Source organism: Adiantum capillus-veneris, chromosome 20 (assembly GCF_014529385.1).
Source record: "Adiantum capillus-veneris isolate H3 chromosome 20, ASM1452938v2, whole genome shotgun sequence".
NCBI lineage: Eukaryota > Viridiplantae > Streptophyta > Polypodiopsida > Polypodiales > Pteridaceae > Adiantum > Adiantum capillus-veneris.
Genome location: NC_140950.1, coordinates 14,700,403 through 14,720,290, shown reverse-complemented (window position 1 = coordinate 14,720,290; position 19,888 = coordinate 14,700,403). Strand labels below are relative to the sequence as shown.

The following is a 19,888-nucleotide window of genomic DNA, read 5'->3' as shown; positions in this document are numbered from 1 at the left end:
TAGCTATGTTCAGATATAGAAAGGGGATTTTAGTTAAAACGTCCACCACATGTTCAACCTTAAAATACTCAAGGGATACTTGGACATTGGAAAGCATAGTCCTATAGTAGTTGATAGGTAGCAGTGGCTATTACAACTAGGTCCAACATATGCTCTCATATAGGAAAGAGGCTTTGGTTTCAAGGTCCACCACTTGTCCAACCTTGCTTCCATTAAAGAAATGAGGGGCTACATAAACATTGGTAAGCAAGGTAGCAAGGTCCTAAGGTGTTTCACCTTGAATATTGGGCATTATAACTATGTCCACCACTTGTCCATGATAAGCTCTGATATAGAAAGGGGATTTTGGTTTCAGTAATCCACCACATGTTCAACCTTGAAAGACTCAAGGGATACTTGGACATTGGAAAGCATAGTCCTATAGTAGTTGATAGGTGGCACTGGCTATTACAACTAGGTCCGACATATGCTCTCATATACCAAAGAGGCTTTGGTTTCAAGGTCAACCACTTGTCCAACCTTGGTTCCATTAAAGAAATGAGGGGCTACGTAAACATTGGCAAGCAAGGTAGCAAGGTCCTAAGTTGGTTCACCTTGGATATTGGGCTATATAACTAGGTTCACCACTTGTCCAAGCTATGCTCTGATATAGAAAGGGGATTTTAGTTTCAAGGTCCACCACGTGTTCAACCTTGCAAGACTCAAGGGATACCTGGACATTGGAAAGCATAGTCCTATAGTAGTTTATAGGTGGCAGTGGGTATTACAACTAGGTCCAACCTATGCTCTCATATAGCAAAGAGGCTTTGGTTTTAAGGTCATCCAGTTGTCCAACCTTGCATCCATTAAAGAAATGAGGGGCTACGTAAACATTGGCAAGCAAGGTAGCAAGGTCCTAAGGTGTTTCACCTTGGATATTGGGCATTATAACTAGGTCCACCACTTGTCCAAGCTATGCTCTTATATATAAAGGGTATTTTTATTTCAAGGTCCACCACGTGTTCAACCTTGCAAGACTCAAGGGATACTTGGACATTGGAAAGCATAGTCCTATAGTAGTTGATAGATTGCAGTGGGTATTGCAACTAGGTTTCACCTTGGATATTGGGCATTATAACTATGTCCACCACTTCTCCAAGCTATGGTCTGGTATAGAAAGGGAATTTTCGTTTCAAAGTGCACCACGTGGTCAACCTTGAAAGGGTCAAGGGATACTTGGACATTGGAAAGCATAGTCCTATAGTAGTTGATAGGTGGTAGTGGGTATTACAACTAGGTCCAACCTATGATCTCATATAGCAAAGAGGCTTTGGTTTCAAAGTCCACCACTTGTCCAACCTTGCTTCCTTTAAAGAAATGAGGGGCTATGTAACCATTGGCAAGCAAGGTAGCAAGGTCCTAAGGTGTTTCACCTTGGATATTGGGCTTTATAACTAGGTCCACCACTTGTCCTAGCTATGCTCTCATATAGAAAGGGGATTTTTGCTTCAAGGTCCACCACATGTTCAACCTTGAAAGACTCAAGGGATACTTGGACATTGGAAAGCATAGTCCTATAGTAGTTGATAGGTGGTAGTGCGTATTACAACTAGGTCCAACCTATGCTCTCATATAGCAAAGAGGCTTTGGTTTCAAGGTCCACCACTTGTCCAAGCTTGCTTCCATTCAAGAAATGAGGGGCTTCATACACATTGGCAAGCAAGGTAGCAAGGTCCTAAGATGTTTCACCTTGGATATTAGGCATTATAACTAGGTCCACCACTTCTCCAAGCTATGCTCTGGTATAGAAAGGGTATTTTCGTTTCAAGGTCCACCACGTGTTCAACCTTGAAAGACTCAAGGGATACTTGCACATTGGAAACCATAGTTCTATAGTAGTTGATAGGTGGCAGCGGGTATTACAACTAGGTCCAACCTATGCTCTCATATAGCAAAGAGGCTTTGGTTTTAAGGTCCACCAGTTGTCCAACCTTGCATCCATTAAAGAAATGAGGGGCTACATAAACATTGGTAAGCAAGGTAGCAAGGTCCTAAGGTGTTTCACCTTGTATATTGGGCATTATAACTAGGTCCACCACTTGTCCTAGCTATGCTCTGATATAGAAAGGGGATTTTAGTTTCAAGGTCCACCACATGTTCAACCTTGAAGGACTCAAGGGATACTTGGACATTGGAAAGCATAGTCCTATAGTAGTTGATAGCTGGCACTGGCTATTACAACTAGGTCCAACATATGCTCTCATATAGCAAAGAGGCTTTGGTTTCAAGGTCCACCACTTGTCCAACCTTGCTTACATTAAAGAAATGAGGGGCTACGTAAACATTGGCTTCAAGGTAGCAAGGTCCTATGGTGTTTCACCTTGGATATTGGGCATTAGAACTATGTCCACCACTTGTCCAAGATATGCTCTAATATAGAAAGGGGATTTTGGTTTCAGTAATCCACCACGTGTTCAACCTTGAAAGACTCAAGGGATACCTGGACATTGGAAAGCATAGTCCTATAGTCGTTTATAGGTGGCAGTGGGTATTACAACTAGGTCCAACCTATGCTCTCATATAGCAAAGAGCCTTTGCTTTTAAGGTCCACCAGTTGTCCAACCTTGCATCCATTAAAGAAATGAGGGGCTACGTAAACATTGGCAAGCAAGGTAGCAAGGTCCTAAGGTGTTTCACCTTGGATATTGGGTATTATAACTAGGTTCACCACTTGTCCAAGCTATGCTCTGATATAGAAAGGGTATTTTCATTTCAAGGTCCACCACGTGTTCAACCTTGCAAGACTCAAGGCATACTTCGACATTGGAAAGCATAGTCCTATAGTAGTTGATAGGTTGCAGCGGGTATTACAACTAGCTCCAACCTATGCTCTCATATAACAAAGAGGCTTTGGTTTCAAGGTCCACTAGTTGTCCAACCTTGCATCCATTAAAGAAATGAGGGGCTACGTAAACATTGGCAAGCAAGGTAGCAAGGTCCTCAGTTGTTTCACCTTGGATATTGGGCATTATAACTAGGTCCACTACTTCTCCAAGCTATGCTCTGATATATAAAGGGGATTTTCATTTCAAGGTCCACCACGTGTTCAACCTTGAAAGACTGAAGGGATACTTGGACACTGGAAAGCATAGTCCTATAGTAGTTGATAGGTGGCAGTGGGTATTACAACTAGGTCCAACCTATGCTCTCATATAGCAAAGAGGCTTTGGTTTCAAGGTCCATCACTTGTCCATCCTTGCTTCCATTAAAGAAATGAGGGGCTACATAAACATTGGTAAGCAAGGTAGCAAGGTACTAAGGTGTTTCACCTTGGATATTCGGCATTATAACTAGGTCCACCACTTGTCCTAGCTATGCTCTGATATAGAAAGGGGATTTAAGTTTCAAGGTCCACAACATGTTCAACCTTGAAAGACTCAAGGGATACTTGGCATTGGAGAGCATTGTCCTATAGTAGTTGATAGGTGGCAGTGGGTATTACAACTAGGTTCAACATATGCTCTCATATAGCGAAGAGGCTTTGGTTTCAAGGTCTACCACTTGTCCAACCTTGCTTCCATTAAAGAAATGAGGGTCTATGTAAACATTGGCAACCAAGGTAGCAAGGTCCTAAGGTGCTTCACCTTGGATATTGGGCATTACAACTAGGTCCACCACTTGTCCAAGATATGCTCTGATATAGAAAGGGTATTTGCGTTTCAGTAATCCACCACGTGTTCAACCTTGCAAGACTCAAGGGATACTTGGACATTGGAAAGCATAGTTCTATAGTAGTTGATAGGTGGCAGTGGGTATTACAACTAGGTCCAACCTATGCTCTCATATAGCAAAGAGGCTTTGGTTTCAAGGTCCACCACTTGTCCAACCTTGCTTCCATTAAAGAAATGAGGGGCTACGTAAACATTGGCAAGCAAGGTAGCAAGGTCCTACGGTGTTTCACCTTCGATATTGGGCATTATAACTAGGTCCACCACTTGTCCAAGCTATGCTCTGGTATAGAAAGGGTATTTTCATTTCAAGGTCCACCACATGTTCAACCTTGAAAGACTCAAGGGATACTTGGACATTGGAAAGCATAGTCCTATAGTAGTTGATAGGTGGCAATGGGTATTACAAGTGGGTCCAACATATGCTCTCATATAGCAAAGAGGCTTTGGTTTTAAGGTCCACCAGTTGTCCAACCTTGCATCCATTAAAGAAATGAGGGGCTACGTAAACATTGGCAAGCAAGGTAGCAAGGTCCTAAGGTGTTTCACCTTGGATATTCGGCATTATAACTAGGTCCACCACTTGTCCAAGCTACGCACTGATATAGACAAGGGATTTTTTTTTCAAGGTCCACCACGTGTTCAACCTTGCAAGACTCAAGGGATAGTTGGACATTGGAAAGCATAGTCCTATAGTAGTTGATAGGTGGCAGTGGGTATTACAACTAGGTCCAACCTATGCTCTCATATAGCAAAGAGGCTTTAGTTTCAAGGTCCACCACTTGTCCAACCTTGCTTCCATTAAAGAAATGAGGGGCTACGTAAACATTGGCAAGCAAGGTAGCAAGGTCCTAAGGTGTTTCACCTTGGATATTGGGCATTATAACTAGGTCCACCACTTGTCCAAGCTATGCTCTGATATAGAAAGGGGATTTTCGTTTCAAGGTCCACGACCTGTTCAACCTTGCAAGACTCAAGGGATACTTGGACATTGGAAATCATAGTCCTATAGTAGTTGATAGGTGGTAGTGGGTATTACAACTAGGTCCAACCTATGCTCTCACATAGCAAAGAGGTTTTGGTTTCAAGGTCCACTACTTGTCCAACCTTGCTTCCATTAAATAAATGAGGGGCTACGTAAACATTGGCAAGCAAGGTAGCAAGGTCCTAAGGTGTTTCACCTTGTATATTGGGCATTATAACTAGGTCCACCACTTGTCCAAGCTATGCTCTGATATAGAAAGGGGATTTTCGTTTCAAGGTCCACCACGTGTTCAACCTTGAAAGACTCAAGGTATACTTGGACATTGGAAAGCATAGTCCTATAGTAGTTGATAGGTGGCAGTGGGTATTACAACTAGGTCCACCACTTGTCCAACCTATGCTCTAATATAGCAAGGATACTTTGGTTTCAAGATCCACCATAATTTTCAACCTTGCTTTCATTAATATAGCAAGGAGGATTTGGTCTCAAGGTTCACTACTTGTCCAACCTATGCAAACCTTTTTCATGTTGTAGCATGATTTTTTGTTTGAAGAGTATTTTTCTATAACTATGGATTTAACAATGTAATCTTTTTCACTTACAGGATGGACTTCGAATCTGGGGAGAAAGTACATATGATACTTGACAATGAAATTGTTGGTATTGGTTGTGTGTACTGTAGAACAGATCCAGATTCCACTTGTGGTGGTACAAAGATAGGGCAAGGAAATGTCTCCATACTAGTGGAGGAATGCTTGAAGGATGTGGTCCTACCTTTTCCTACAATGGATACTTCATCTCTCCAAGGCTCATTATGGAGTGATGTTCGATGGTCAAAGCTTCTTTTGCAATCTTTTTTACTTAATAGGTAGTTAATTGATCCACAGGAAAGCTACAATGGTGATGAAGAACATGATTATTCTGATCCTCTAGTTACAGATGCAATACCTATGACAAGCCCAGAATTTAGAGCAGTGATTCGAGAGTCTTGGAGAAATCAAGGGGTTCTTTTAAAAGATGACACAATGATGCAAACCATGAATGAAGGGACCATCTTATATGTATTTCCACATGATTATGTCAACTTTCAGGAACTTGGTCTTGATTGTGTGGGTGTGGGTATTGAAAGAGAAAATGCAAGCATTGATGATGTGGTTGAAGTGGGTAGCATCACTTTGCTAAAGTGGCCCATCAAGCAGACAACAATGTTGAATGGGAGCCCATTACAACGCTTTGTTCCTATTGATGGCATGCATGCTACATATGAGGATGTATCCAACGATAACAATGTTGGAAAAAAACTTGATGGGAGGAATGTTGTCCAGTTTTCAAGGAAGAGACGATACACTTTCATGAACAGGACTCAAAAATCAAAAGCAGCACCAGCTTTGACTTTTTACCTTTCAAACAAATCAATTCAAAGGGTATCATGCATTGATTGTTGTGCACAAAAATTTTGCCAGTTTGCAGATCGTGATATGGTGACAAGGTTACGACAACAGTTTTGGGGAGAGTCTCAAAAATCACACACTAATTATGTTTATGATGTTCTTTCTATATGTTATCAGAAAGATGAGAAGTCACGATACCAATTCACGCTAAATGGCTCTATTGTTTGTTGTAAAGCATGGTATGAGCTACATGGAATACCAAAGACATCATTTTATCGATACAAGGAGAACTTTGAAAATGGTGTGTGCCAATATGTACATGGGAACACATATACATTGAGAAGGGGACTTCAACATACTAGTTTAGCAAGAGCACTACTAAATGAGTTTGTGGAAAACAACTCTGAGAAGATGCCACATAGAAGTAGAACACTGCTAGATGGCTCAAGAGAGACTCAATTGGTGATTCCATCAACATACAAACAAGTAGATATTTTATGTGAAATCAACACGACACTTGACCAAATGGGCTATGAGAAGAAGCTATCCCAATCTTCTTTTGGTAGAATTTGGAACAAAGAGTACCCACATGTCACTTTAACAAAGACGAGCGAGTTCTCTAAGTGCAATATTTGTAGCTCAATCAAGGCAAGGTTAGAAGCTAAACCTTCTCTTGAAGAGAGAGCTCTTCTCTTGAGGGAGAGAGAAGCTCACATGGCACAACAAAAGAGTTGCAGAAGCCTATATTATGCATGGCGCACGTATTCAAAAACTCAACCACAAAAATATGTATGCATAATCCATGATAAGATGGATCAAAAGAAGACTGCCATTCCTAGATTACACATTGTTCCTAAGGGTGTGGATTCAGGATATAATCTGCATGTGGCATTGATTGGCATGATCACTCATGGACATGGAGAAGGTCATTACGGACACTTTGTCTTGAATGGTTTGTGGCCAGCTGATCCAAATCTTACAATTGGCTCAATTGCTAATTGTTTACATAACCTAGAGAGGATAGATAAGCATCCTCTTGGTGATCTAGTAACAAATGGACTTCCAAGGAGCAATATTTCACTACTACATGCTTTGAACTCAAGGGATGCTTTGGACTACCATAACTTGAGTGATGGAAAAGAGCCCATTGTGCAGTCGTCAGAAATTGCAGAAGAGGAATTGGGGTCAACATTTCGCAGATTGCCAGAGAACTTGTTGCTACAATTGGATAATTGTGCAGGGGAAAACAAAAATCGATACTTATTTGCCTATTTGTCAATGCTTGTTGCAAGGGGTGTTTTCAAAACCATCCAGCTGGGATTTCTAATGGTTGGGCATACACATGAGGACATAGACGCCATGTTTAGTAGGTTTTCAGAGAAGTTGAGAGTTACACAAACCTATACTTTGCCACATTTGATGGATACATTACGAAACAGCTCATCTTCATCTCCAGCTCCATTTTTTCTCACAAAGATCCCCGATTTCAAGCAATATTGTGATGGCTATCTTTGTGATGGACAAGACATACTTGTTGGACATTCCAAACCGCTTCAGTTCAGGTTCTTTATGCAGGATGAGACACCAATGATGCAATATAAGGCACATGTAGGTGTATCAAGTTGGAGTGGAAGTATTCGCCTTTGGAAAACAGACACAGAAGGCAAGCCAATGTTACCACATGGAGATCCACCTCTAGTACAAATGGTGGAGTATGTCAAGGCCCACGAAGAAGTCATTTTGGGGCTAAAGAACTGTATAAAATTTTGGAAAAATTTAGGGAATGGTTCAAGTATTCTGCGATATTATAGACCCGTGATAGATTATTGGAGTAAGGTAATTGAAGAGATTGGAAAAGCAATCATATCAGAGGGAGTCTTGCATGAAATGTTTTGGCGAAAAACTCAAGAATATTCTCACCTACAAAGCACTACAATGAATTTGCAACAAGGAGCAGAAAGATCCCTAGGCCTTGAAGAGTTGAACGATCATTTTTGTGGGCCTCAATGAGATAGGCCAAGGGAAGAGTTTGACCCTATGTCTGATGTGCACCAAGGTGACTTTCTTATGCTTGTTCCGAGTGACACAGAAATCTATCCAGTGTGGCTTGCAATGGCTTTATCTGACATTGATAATGAGCCTACATCACCAAACTACAGAAAACTCTTGATTCAATATTGGGCACCTTGCGCGAGAAAAAGTGGGATGACAGTTACTCAAGCTTACAATAATTGTTGGAAGGGTTATTGGGCTGTCAACTATAAGGACCCACAAGTGTGGGAAACTGTAGATGCAATTGTTTGGTCCTGGAGACCCAACAAAGAAGGACCATTTTCTAGAATAAAGATTTCAGAAAGGCATGCTCTAAAAGCCAAAGAAGGCCTCACTCGTTCACATCAACCACACTTGGATCAAAGTTCATATATGGTATCAAATGTGGAGTAGAATTATGTGGAGCTTCTATTGTGACTATACTAGTCAATTTGTAAACATAATCTTTTTTGTATCTTCCTTTGTTTTATGTAATTTGTAGTTATTATTCAAATCCATGTGTTGTACATCCTCTTGACTTTTGGTGTTTATCAACACCACAATCCTATGAGATTTTCACTTTATTTACTAACCACACACCTCAATTTTTCCCACTTTAAGTGGAAAATTCCCAAATTACATGAATTTAGTAGATTTGGAGATTCCCATAATGTGAGATTTTTACCAAAATACCTAATATGGTCTTAGTGGCTGCATTACTGTTACCACCCTTTTTTTGAGAAGGAATAAAAGCCTATTCAACTGCGCGTTGTCTAGTCCTGTTTTTTCTCGAAAGTGACTCTTGCAATAGCAATGTGCATAATGCATCAAACTTGACAACTTCTGGATTTCTTTGGGTCATCAGTCTCCAAGTACTAGCAAAAATCTGGTAGGAATCTGGTATGACATCAAGAACAGTCTACACAAGGGAACTGTATGACATGACTTCACCTATAGAAATAAGTTGCTCATTGATATCCTTGACACTAGCAAGAAAAGTGTCCATATCATCTTCCTCATGCATAAGCTTTGCCTCCAGCTCTTTACGTAGCAAAGCACTTTTAGCCTCATTGTGACTTGCATAAAGACCGTCCACTATATCCCAAGCCTGTTTTGTAGATTTTGCTGAACGGATGTGAGGAACAATGGTGCGCTTCACAGACAATGCAATCAATGCATGAGGCTGCGCATCCTTTACATCCCAACGAGCTTGTTCTACCGTAGGAAAAACAACTCTAATAGTAGAAATCCTTGCAGCAAGACCTGCAACATCCTCAACATCGCCTACATCCTCAGAACCAGGATGTGCATCAAAGCCCTGCACAATATTTCAAACACCCTTTGACACAAGAACGCGTTGCATCATATAAGCCCACATAGGGTAATTGTCCCCATCCAACCTGTCCTCAATAGCAAACATCTTGCAGACATTTGTGTTGTCGTCAGCCATGGTAAATGCTGCACCTGATGTGAAATCTGTCCGAAAATAGGAAAAACGGAGCGGGAAACAACACGTGCTATATAGCACAAACCGTAGAAGACTGTAAGGCACCTGTTATGCAAACAACGGCACTAACAAAATTTTTGCATAAAACGACAAAATTGACTGTGCAGACCTGCCTTTAGTGGAAACGGAGGCCGAAATGAGCCCGAATCAGAAATCTGTCGACCTGCAAACGTTGGCCAAACCGCACTATAATCGGAGGAAGTGAGAAGGTGTGTGCTGGAGCAGCATACAACTAAGCCCCGGAGGACGTAACCTACTCTGATACCAATTGTTGGAATTAGGGTTGCAGAGAAACGCACACATCTTGGAGAAGATGAAGGAATCTCAAGACAGAGAATAGTGAGTGTGCAATGGAAATATTGATAGCCCTAGAGTGATGGGTGTATATACAATGCATAGGGGAAAAAACCTCCTAAAGAGGGAAAAAATGCCCCCGCGGTCCTAGTGTGTTCACACACATCACTACTACATGTATGTGGTAACAACTACGGGAGCAGAAAGGATAGCCATTTTATCTTGAGATTTAGAAAACAAAAATTCAAACAAACCAAAACTCGAGAAGTAATCTCGTCTACGATAGCACGTCTAAAGCCAGATTCAATCTCATTTGCAATGACAGCTAGGGGAGGCAACTTCCCTATGACAAAAAGAGTAGTCCCCTCTCAAAAAATAGGCAACTATGACCACACTTGTTTGGATTTCAGACCACCTTGTGTTCCCCTTTGCTTTCAAGTTCAGGGGTGAGGGCATCTTTCAATATGTTAGCCATTACATAGGAATCATATTGTTCTCAGATTTTACCTAGCACGATGTGTCCAACCACAATGCATGGGTCTAATTCAAATGCATATGGTCGAGACATGATGACAAGGCACAAAAGGGCACCTTATGGTAGTTTGGTCGAGCACGTGGAGAAGTTCCAGACCTAGATGGCAACTCCTTGCAGGAACGATAGAGTGCAAAGCTTCAATAGATGTGCCATGCCCTAGCTCTCATCTTCCCTCTCACTCCCCCCCCCCCCCCCCCCCCCCCTCTCTCTCTCTCAAAAGCGTTAGCACAAAAAATACATGAGAAAAAAGTAAAGACCCCAAATTAGAGTTGTGTGTGTGTGGGTGCATGCGTGTGTGTGTGTGTGCGCGCGCGCGAGAGAGAGAGAGAGAGAGAGAGAGAGAGAGAGAGAGAGAGAGAGAGAGAGAGAGAGAGAGAGAGAGAGAGAGAGAGATGATTTTAATGAAAAAAGTGCTAGATCAAAACATCCATGAGAGAAAAATAATTATTTGCAGACCAATGGAGTGTCGATGATAATTAAGTAGAAGATGGGAATTCCAAGAAAGACTTGAAGGTTGTCAGTTGGAAGTGGAATTCATCGCCACTGTAGAAGTTGTTGGTTTGGGAGTGGAGCGGCAAGCTCTAATATTCATACATGATGCACACTTGCACTGAAGGCAGCCAAATCACGTCCGACTGGTGAAGCACTACTTGCTTAGCGTGCAAGAACCTAAGATAACACCCACACTATAGTCACAGTTGTTGTGCACAATCAATCTTTGCACAATGCCCATATATTTTCTCTCTACCACCATGTCTCTCATCAGGCACTCTGTAAGCGCTACACCTCCTCCACCAATGCCCACTAGCACAGTCCCTAGTGCATACACATTGCTCTCTTTCTCTCTCTCTCTCTCTCTCTCTCTCTCTCTCTCATACACACACACACATGCCGGAGTGGAGGCTCTCACCATCCATTGCTAGGAATTCCATTGTAAGCACACGAACGTAGATAGCCACCATACTAGCTCTAATTACATCTAACTATTTTATGACGCGCCCATGGAGTTGTTTCATGATAATTTGTTAGGATTGATAGATTTATTGCTCTATGGAGGATTTTTGTTATGTCATGATACTATTTTATATTGACTCACAATGATTTAGATGCTTGCTGTATGATGTAATGCCATTGTTTCATGATATGTTGTGTTTAAGATATTTATTTTTTCATGGATGTGTTGTAATGATATTGCATGATGATTTGTTATCATTTATTATGAATAAATTGACTATAGTTCCATTGTGTTTTTCCATCACTATTCACTATAATTTGTATTTTTATTGTTTCACAATGATATATTATTTATTATATTATACTACGTTTGATAGAGATCATAAAAATAAGATAAATCCATGGTAAAATTTGTGTACCGGTTTTGTGTATATCTGCACATATCACATGTATTTCCTGTTAAGAAAATTATATAATATATGCATGGGTTTAATCTTGATTTGATATAGTTTGTGTGAATCAATTTTGAGGTGTTTCAAACCGTCTCCAAAAACATTATATCTGTGTATTTCTCAAACATTGATATGATTTCTATCTTGTTCTCTTTGATTTTGTTATATTGACACAAATTATACACAACTCAGAGACAAAGTGAAGTATCTCAGAGATGGTTTACATTCATTGAAGCTAAAGATGATCCAAAGCATTCTTTGAAGTATTTGGAGAGTAAATTAGATCATTTCATTGAGCCTTTGAGGCCATCATTGTATATAATAGGAGCAATGTAGCTCCCAATGTATATAGAGGTATGTGGGTTTTTCCTTTGATCCCCCAAGGTTTTTTTCATCCACAGTTAGGGACCCTTGTTTAAGTGGGGCGGTTGAGCTTATATGTGAATCTACTCTAAATATAGCCCTGGGTCCCCTCTATATTTATACCATCTTGTGTACATATTCTATACACTTTGGGGTTGTAGTCTCTGCGGATCGTCTCTCTGCTCTTCTCTTCCTGTATCTTCTCAACATTTTGGTCCACATCCCTCATGAAAATGCTAATATTAAACCCTCTAGAGTCAAAATAATTGTATCATATATATCAAAGACAAAGGAATCATCATCTCAAAGGAAACCCTGAACCATACAAAAAAAATATCTTCCAATATGTGCTCACTTGAACAAGGAAAACAAGACCAATTGTCCTGCATCCCTAAATTGGTCTCCATGTGCAGACCTAGAAGAGTGATCAATGCGTGCAAATATCCATATTCCCTCTTTGGTCATGAATGATGGCAAGCCTCAACGAACTCCTACAAAACAAGCATTAGCTACACTAAGTGTATGTAGTCAATTTGAACTTAAATTGTAAACTATTTTGAGATTTGTAATGCAATAAAATTAAAAGAATCATGGTGTAGTGTATCCACTATTTCCAAGATATGAAGCACCAACACATGGTAGTTTGATCTCTCTTTGACGTTATTTGTATCTATGCACATTCGTCTTTGTCTCCCACCCAAGCTATGCCTACTCCTTTACATCTAGCCACATGGGATTCTCTTCTCCCTCTTTCCATGCATCATGGATCTATAATTAAGCAACAATTAACGTGCCATACAATACCTAGTGTACATCTAAATGCAATAAGTACTTACAAGTATAAATCCATCACCTAATGTGAGCTTCCTATTAAGTAAGTTTCTTGCTAATGTAAACTTTTGCACCACCTTTTGATTTTTCCACCATGTCATGACAGAGTAACCAAATTGAAGGGTTCAAAATTATTGAGTTTGCTTCTAATTCATTGTCTTTCCAATTGTATCTTGGATTGGGACTCCATCTAAGACTATGTATAATTTAGTGGGAGCATGCTCATGCCCCCCAATGTGTACTAGTTGTGTGGGAACCATTTTTTTTGTGTGGTGTGGTCAAAAAAGATGATGCAGATGGAAGGTTGGAAACACTTGCTCTCACATGTGGGCATTGTTGGAGCCGCCTTTGTAGTAATATATCATCTTCCCCCTTTGTTACTGCTATACTATGGAAGGATATGTCTCTATAACATCCACTTGTTTATCACCATTTTTCCTTTCGAGTTGAACCTTTAACTCGTCAATATCCCCTTCCTCAAGGGAAACTATTTGAAGCCCTACTTCATTATCCACCTCCTTAAACTAGTTGAGTGTTCTTGTCTTGTGGACAAGCTTCTTTGATCTCTTGTTCAAAGCTTCCCATGTACTCCAACTATGAAATGTAGATCTCTATTCATTAATATTCCACCATGTATTGAAAAAACCCACCTTGTTGCCCAAAGTGCTTTACAATTATAATACTGCCCAAAGTGCTGTGTAGTTGTAATACTGCAAAATTAACCAACAAAGCTCATCTGGAGACAAATGAAGGCCAAGAAGATGTATATATCAATAAGAGTGCAAGGCGAACTCCTAAATTCTCCTAAAAACGTTGTTGTAGAGATTACTACATTTGGAAGGAATCGTCATTTCACATCCACCGATGAAAGAATCTGTGTACATCCTAAAATCATTACATTCTACAAGACCACATCACAAACACATGCTTCAAAGAGAAATTTTACTTCTATGAGGACATGAGGTTTGGTATACATGTCAACCAAAGCACTGCCAAACGTCACAACGTTTGCTTTGCTTTGGCATAAAGCAAATACACTTGGACGTTCAACTTGGATGTCGGATTGCATGTTCATTTAGACATTGTGACTTTATATTGCAATTATATATCCTCCTCCCCCCTCTACTAACCTACTAGTCCTCTATGAGTGCAAACATACCTCTGTCTTCACTCCATATCTATCTAGAGTTGACCTACACTAGCCCACTCTTGTCGCCCCGTTGCACGGTTCCATTGCTATTATATGTGATGGCTTTGAACCACTTTATAGCAAAGATAATGACATCAAACCTACTCAAATATATCTTTACGATGTCTTAAATAGCGCAAAATTAATTGAGTGATCTTGTCCTGTGGACCTGATTTGATCTCTTGCTCAAAGGTGCCCCTATTTTGTAAGTATCAAATGCACATCTCTATTCATCAATATCTCACTATATATTGAAAAATGTAGCCTTGTTGCCCAGAGTGCTTTGTAATTGTATAGTGTTAAGCAGCAAAGCTCATCGAGACTCGAGAGACACATGAAGGCCAAGAAGATGTATGTATCAATCGTGACAGAATGAGAACTCCTAAAAACGTTTGTGAAATCGTCCTAAAAACGTTGTCCAAGAGATTAGTACATTTGGAGTTCGACTTGGATGTTCCGGCTACACGTTGACCCATACGTTCACTTTCTATTCTTGTTTGAGTCTATTAAGTGATCCAGGTAAGAAGTGGACAATATAGAAGCCCTTCAGATTTTAACCAAGTCAAAGCAAGCATGTCTGTCTTTGTTTATTCGACGTTGCATAAGTTGCAAAATGCATCGTTCAAGCGACTCTCTCTGTCTCTCTCTCTCTCTCTCTCTCAAGCGACCCCAAATCAGACCTGTGTGTGTGTGTGTGTGTGTGTGTGTGTGTGTGTGTGTGTGTGAGAGAGAGAGAGAGAGAGAGAGAGAGAGAGAGAGAGATGATTTCAATGAAAATAGTGCTAGCTCAAAACATCCATGAGATAAAAGTCAGTAGCTGTACTAGACCAATGGAGTGTTGACGATAATATTTAAGCAGGAGATAAGAATTAGCATACAGGCTCGAAGGATTCCAGTTGGAAGTGGAAGTCATCGCCACCGTAGAAGTTGTTGGTTTGGGAGTGGGGCGGCAAGCGCTTATATTCATACAGATTGCACACTTGCGGCGACGGCAGCCAGATGACGTCCGGTTTGGCCAAGCGCTGCTCGCTCAGCATGCAAGAGCCCAGGATAACGCCCACACTGCAGTCGCAGTTGTTGTGCACAATCAACCGCTGCACGATGCCCAGAGATTTGCTCTCTGTGAAGCAAATAGGAACTGATGTTAATCGATAAACAAAAACTAATCTAACCAAAGTAAATAATGGGAGAGAGAGACACTGCAGCGTAGCAAGGAAATGAAGCTAACTTGTATTGATAAAATGAAATAAGAACTTGCACGCTTTTGAACATAATAGAGATGCCTTTATATACATTAGGCAAGGGAAGCCTTATTAGGTAAGTGGTAGGATGAAGGGACGTTACCTAAATTAGGGGGAGATGATTTAGGGGGTGGGTGAGATGATTGAGGCAGTGAGTGAGCACCGTTATAGTGATAGGATATTTCACATCCCCCCGTAACGGTGAACACCTCATTACATGGGAGAATCCCTGCCTTAAGGAGGTGTGCAAGTAGTAGGCACAAGTAACAAATTTCGACATGTTGTAGTTTGGGTGGTAGCAGGTACTGATTTGGTGAGGAAATCTGCCCAATTGTGTGCAGTGGGCACATATTGCAACTTTAAAAAACCATTGGCGACCAATTCCTTGATGAAGTGATAATTGATTTTGATGTGCTTGAGTTTGTTGGAGAAACTTGGGGAAGCAGCCAGAGAAATTGCAGATTGGTTGTCGCAGTAGAGGGTTACGCTTCTTCCGAGATAGGATATGGAAGTTGAAATTCGTGAATGAGCTCAGAAATCCAGAGAGCTTCCCTGGAAGCAAGAGCGGCAGCAACATATTCGGCTTCAGTCGATGAAGAGGCAATTGAAGATTGCCGCTTCGTTTGCCAGGATATTAGTGCACCTGAAAGAGAGAATATATAGCCACCTGTGGAGAAGTAGCGGGGATCATCCCCTGCCCAATTGGCATCGACATAGACACTAAGAGAGATAGGTGTAGTGGGATCATAAGCATAAGTGAGAGCATAGTGCTTAGTGGTTAGGAGATAGCGAAGTGTGTGTTTTGCAGCTTGCTTGTGTGCTTTGCATGGCTGTGACATAGCACGAGATAAGATATGGCCGGTGTAGCAGAGATCAAAGTGAGTGCAGGATATTAGATAACGAAGCTGACCACAAAACTTGGGATAATGAAGAGAAGGCCAATAGAGCTCATGAGCGGGAGAGTAGGCATGAAATTCAGGTGCTAAGTTGTGTTTGAGAGGAAGGGGACTAAATTCAGGAAAGCAAGTACTCATGCCATAATAAGTGAGAAGCTCTTCAATGTATTTTACCTGGGTGAGTTTGATCCACTTGCCATAGGGGTCGCGAAGCACTTGAATGCCGAGAAAATACGTCATTGGTCCCTTGTCACTGACAGGGAATTATTGTTGGAGACAGTCGATGGTGCGCAATACCATGATATCGGTGGTGTCGATGAGTGGGATATCATCCACAAATAATCCCAGAATGGCGAGGCCATCATTTGTATGCCAGATGAAGATATTGAAGTCGACAGTGAGTCGCTCCCAACCACATGCAATGAGATAATTGTGTGTGCGTGTATACCATTCACGTGCAGACTGTTTGAGGCCGTATATAGGCTTATTTAGCTTGCAAACATAGTCAAGATAATATGGATTTGCAAAGTGCGGGGGTTGGGTCATGTAAACAAGCTCGTAGAGCAAGCCGTGCAAAAAAGTTGTTTTAATGTCAAGGTGATGTAGGGGCAAATTATACTTTGTAGCTATAGCGACTAAAAGTCTAAATGCAGTTAGGCCTAGAATAGGAGAGTATGTATCAAAATAGTCTACATTATACCTCTGTGTATAGCCGCGAGCGACAAGTCTGGCTTTGTAACGCTCAATTCTGCCATCCGAGAAGTATTTTTTCTTCAATAGCCATTTGCATGTGACTATATTGTGATGCTCTAGCGATGGAACAAGATCCCAAGTATGGGCTTCTTTGAGTGCCTGAAGCTCAGCTTGAATTGCTTCGTGCCATAAATCTCCCTCACTGGATGAGAGGGCATCGATGATCGAGATTGGCAGAATATCTTCGACTGGAGCTGGTGGGGTGGTCGATTGAAGTTCTTCTTGGAGAACATCCGAGAAGCTTGTAGCAGTGTAAATATCTACTAATGACCGTGTGCGGACGCGACTGTTAGAAGCTGCCTGATCAAGATGTTGTGCTGATGGTGATGAATCCGACGAGGTGCAGGTGGTGGGAGATGTCGCCGAGGTTGATGTAAGTGGTTCGACCTCATCGATCCCCGATGGAATAGGTTGATTTGAGGGGGTGGCATGAGAATCCTCCACTGGTGAGGGAACCGATGTCGAGGTGGTAGGTGTGTGATAGGAGGAGGCAGAGCGAGATGGGTCTCTGGTAGGGGCTGCCTGCAAGGAGGGAGCAGGGAGTGGCATTGAACTCTTGCGGGTGGTTTGGTAGGTCCGAACCATAATGGGCGAGGGTGGGGTTTGCAAGGCGGGTGGCCGATGGTGGGAAACGCTGCCAAGGGTGGTTTTTTTAATTGTGTGGTGAGGTGGAAAATTAATGGAAGATGGCACAGTAGGGGCGGGATGATGCCGTGTGTAGCTGGGGAAAGTTGATAGGCCCCCAAGGGACACTTGTGGTGGAGCAATGCATGCTGTGGCAAGCTGCCTGTATTCAGGTTGGCGAGGAGTCCTGGTGACTCTGCAGCAGAATGTGGCGCAGGTGGGGAAATTGGCGTAGCTGGGGAAGGTGGCGCAACAGAGCTGTGGGGAGGTGGGTGGCTCCGTGGGGTGGAGAATGAGGGGTATGCAGCAGCAGTTGGAGGAAACTGTGAGGATGGGCAATGGTGTGGAGGACTGAGCGGCACAGGGTTTGGTGTGCATGGAATGCCAACAGGATGTGTGAAGGAGGCTCGGGATGCAGATTGTGTGCATAGCGCATGGGAGAGAGAGGGGCTAATATGGGCGCCGGATTCTCCAAATGGTGGCATGCAGGTATGTTGCTAATTGAGGAGGGTGGTGAGGGGGTAAGAGTGGAGTCATGTGGAGGTTTACTAGGAGGCGAGATGCGAGCAAATGAATGAGTAGGATAACGAGCCGGTGAAGAGACTTCATGAGGAGGAGAGTGAGTATTGGAGGGAGAAGGGCCTTGGAGGATGAAATCCTCATCAAAAATGACGGTTCTGGCATGAATGAATTTGTGGAGCTCGGGTTGATGGAGGCAATAAGCTTTGACTCCAAGGCGATCTCCGTAGCCGACGAAGATGGTGCGAGTGGCTCTTGGTGATAACTTGGAGACGGGATTGGTTTTGAGAGGATATGCTATGCTACCAAAAATGCAAATATGGCCAAGGCTCGGCGGTTTGCCATACCATAGAGCGTATGGAGTGGTATTTGGATTTTGAGAGGACGGGATCCGATTCTGTACATAGCATGCGGTGGCCGTAGCTTCTTCCCAGTAACTGTCTACTAGACTGGCTTGAATGAGCATGGCGCGAGCAGCATAAAAAATGGTGCGATTCTTGCGCTCGGCCCGACCGTTTTGCTGAGGGTGAGCAGGGATGGTATATTCATGACGAATACCCGCCGTGTGGAAGATATCCCGAAACTGATGGGATGTGTATTCCCCGCCATTGTGGGTGCAGAGTACCTTGATTTTCCGATCATGCTAGTTTTCAGCCAGTGCTTTAAAGCGGCTAAAATATGTGAGAGTTGAAGCTTTATCAGGCATGTAATAGACATCTGTGAACTTGGAGTAGTCATCAATAAAAGTGAGCATATAAAGGTTGCCAGTGAGTGATTTGACAGGCAAGGGGCCACAGACATTAGAATGAATGAGATCAAGTGGTGCGGAAGCGCGTGATGATGATGTAGGAAAAGGTGCATGATGTGATTTGGCAAAAATGCACCCTTCACAGAGGGTAATGGGAGTGAGATGCTTGGGCAAAACGAGGGCAATCTGGCGGTGTGTGAGCTGATGTAAAACATGTTGAGAAATGTGACCTAATCTATAGTGCCATTTGAGGGTGGTGTCGTGTGGGGAAGATTGTGCAGAAGATGAAAGAGCATGCGCACGAGATGAATGAAGTAGAGGGTAGAGTCGCCCAACCTGGGGTACCTGAAGATTGATATACTGGCCATTGACATCTCGGGCTTGTATGTTGCAACCATTTTTTGTGAATTTAATGGTAATACCTGAAGAGGTTAGCTCGCTAACAGAAATAAGATTTTTCTTTAAGCCAGGTACATAATAAACTTTAGATATAGTGAGTGGCATAAAATGATAACCATCTTTTTGCAACATTTTTCAACCTACTCAACGTCCTCTTCCTCATATGTGTATATATTTCTCTACGCTATTAAGTTATCTAGAGTAAATTACCCCTCTTCGTTTAACCTTTGTGGCGACACATACATTGTACTCTTCCCAAAAATGTCACCTTAGTCATATATTTATATTACCACCCTTTTCTTTTTTGCTTTGTAAATAAAATTAAGCATACAATAACCAACTATCTACCCCAAACTTTCTTACCTCTCGCAAATTAGTAGTAGAAAAATAATATATCCATCTTCCATCCCATATAGATAAATTACCATGGAAAATCAACTCTCCACTTGTCTTTACCAAAGATTATGGT

At 41.9% G+C, this 19,888-nt stretch overlaps 1 protein-coding gene across 1 annotated transcript; it reads right to left on the bottom strand.

Annotated features, from left to right (window-relative positions):
* Window positions 1-16,640: 16,640 nt before the first annotated feature.
* LOC147432143 (uncharacterized) lies at window positions 16,641-18,131 on the bottom strand. Its single transcript, XM_086491887.1, has one exon. It carries the CDS (start codon window positions 18,129-18,131, stop codon window positions 16,641-16,643), a length of 1,491 nt encoding a protein of 496 aa, XP_086348013.1.
* Window positions 18,132-19,888: the final 1,757 nt, after the last annotated feature.

Bases quoted from the DNA above. Each gene is read 5' to 3' on its own strand.
- LOC147432143 (XM_086491887.1), bottom strand. From the start codon at position 18,131: ATGCACACCAAACCCTGTGCCGCTCAGTCCTCCACACCATTGCCCATC.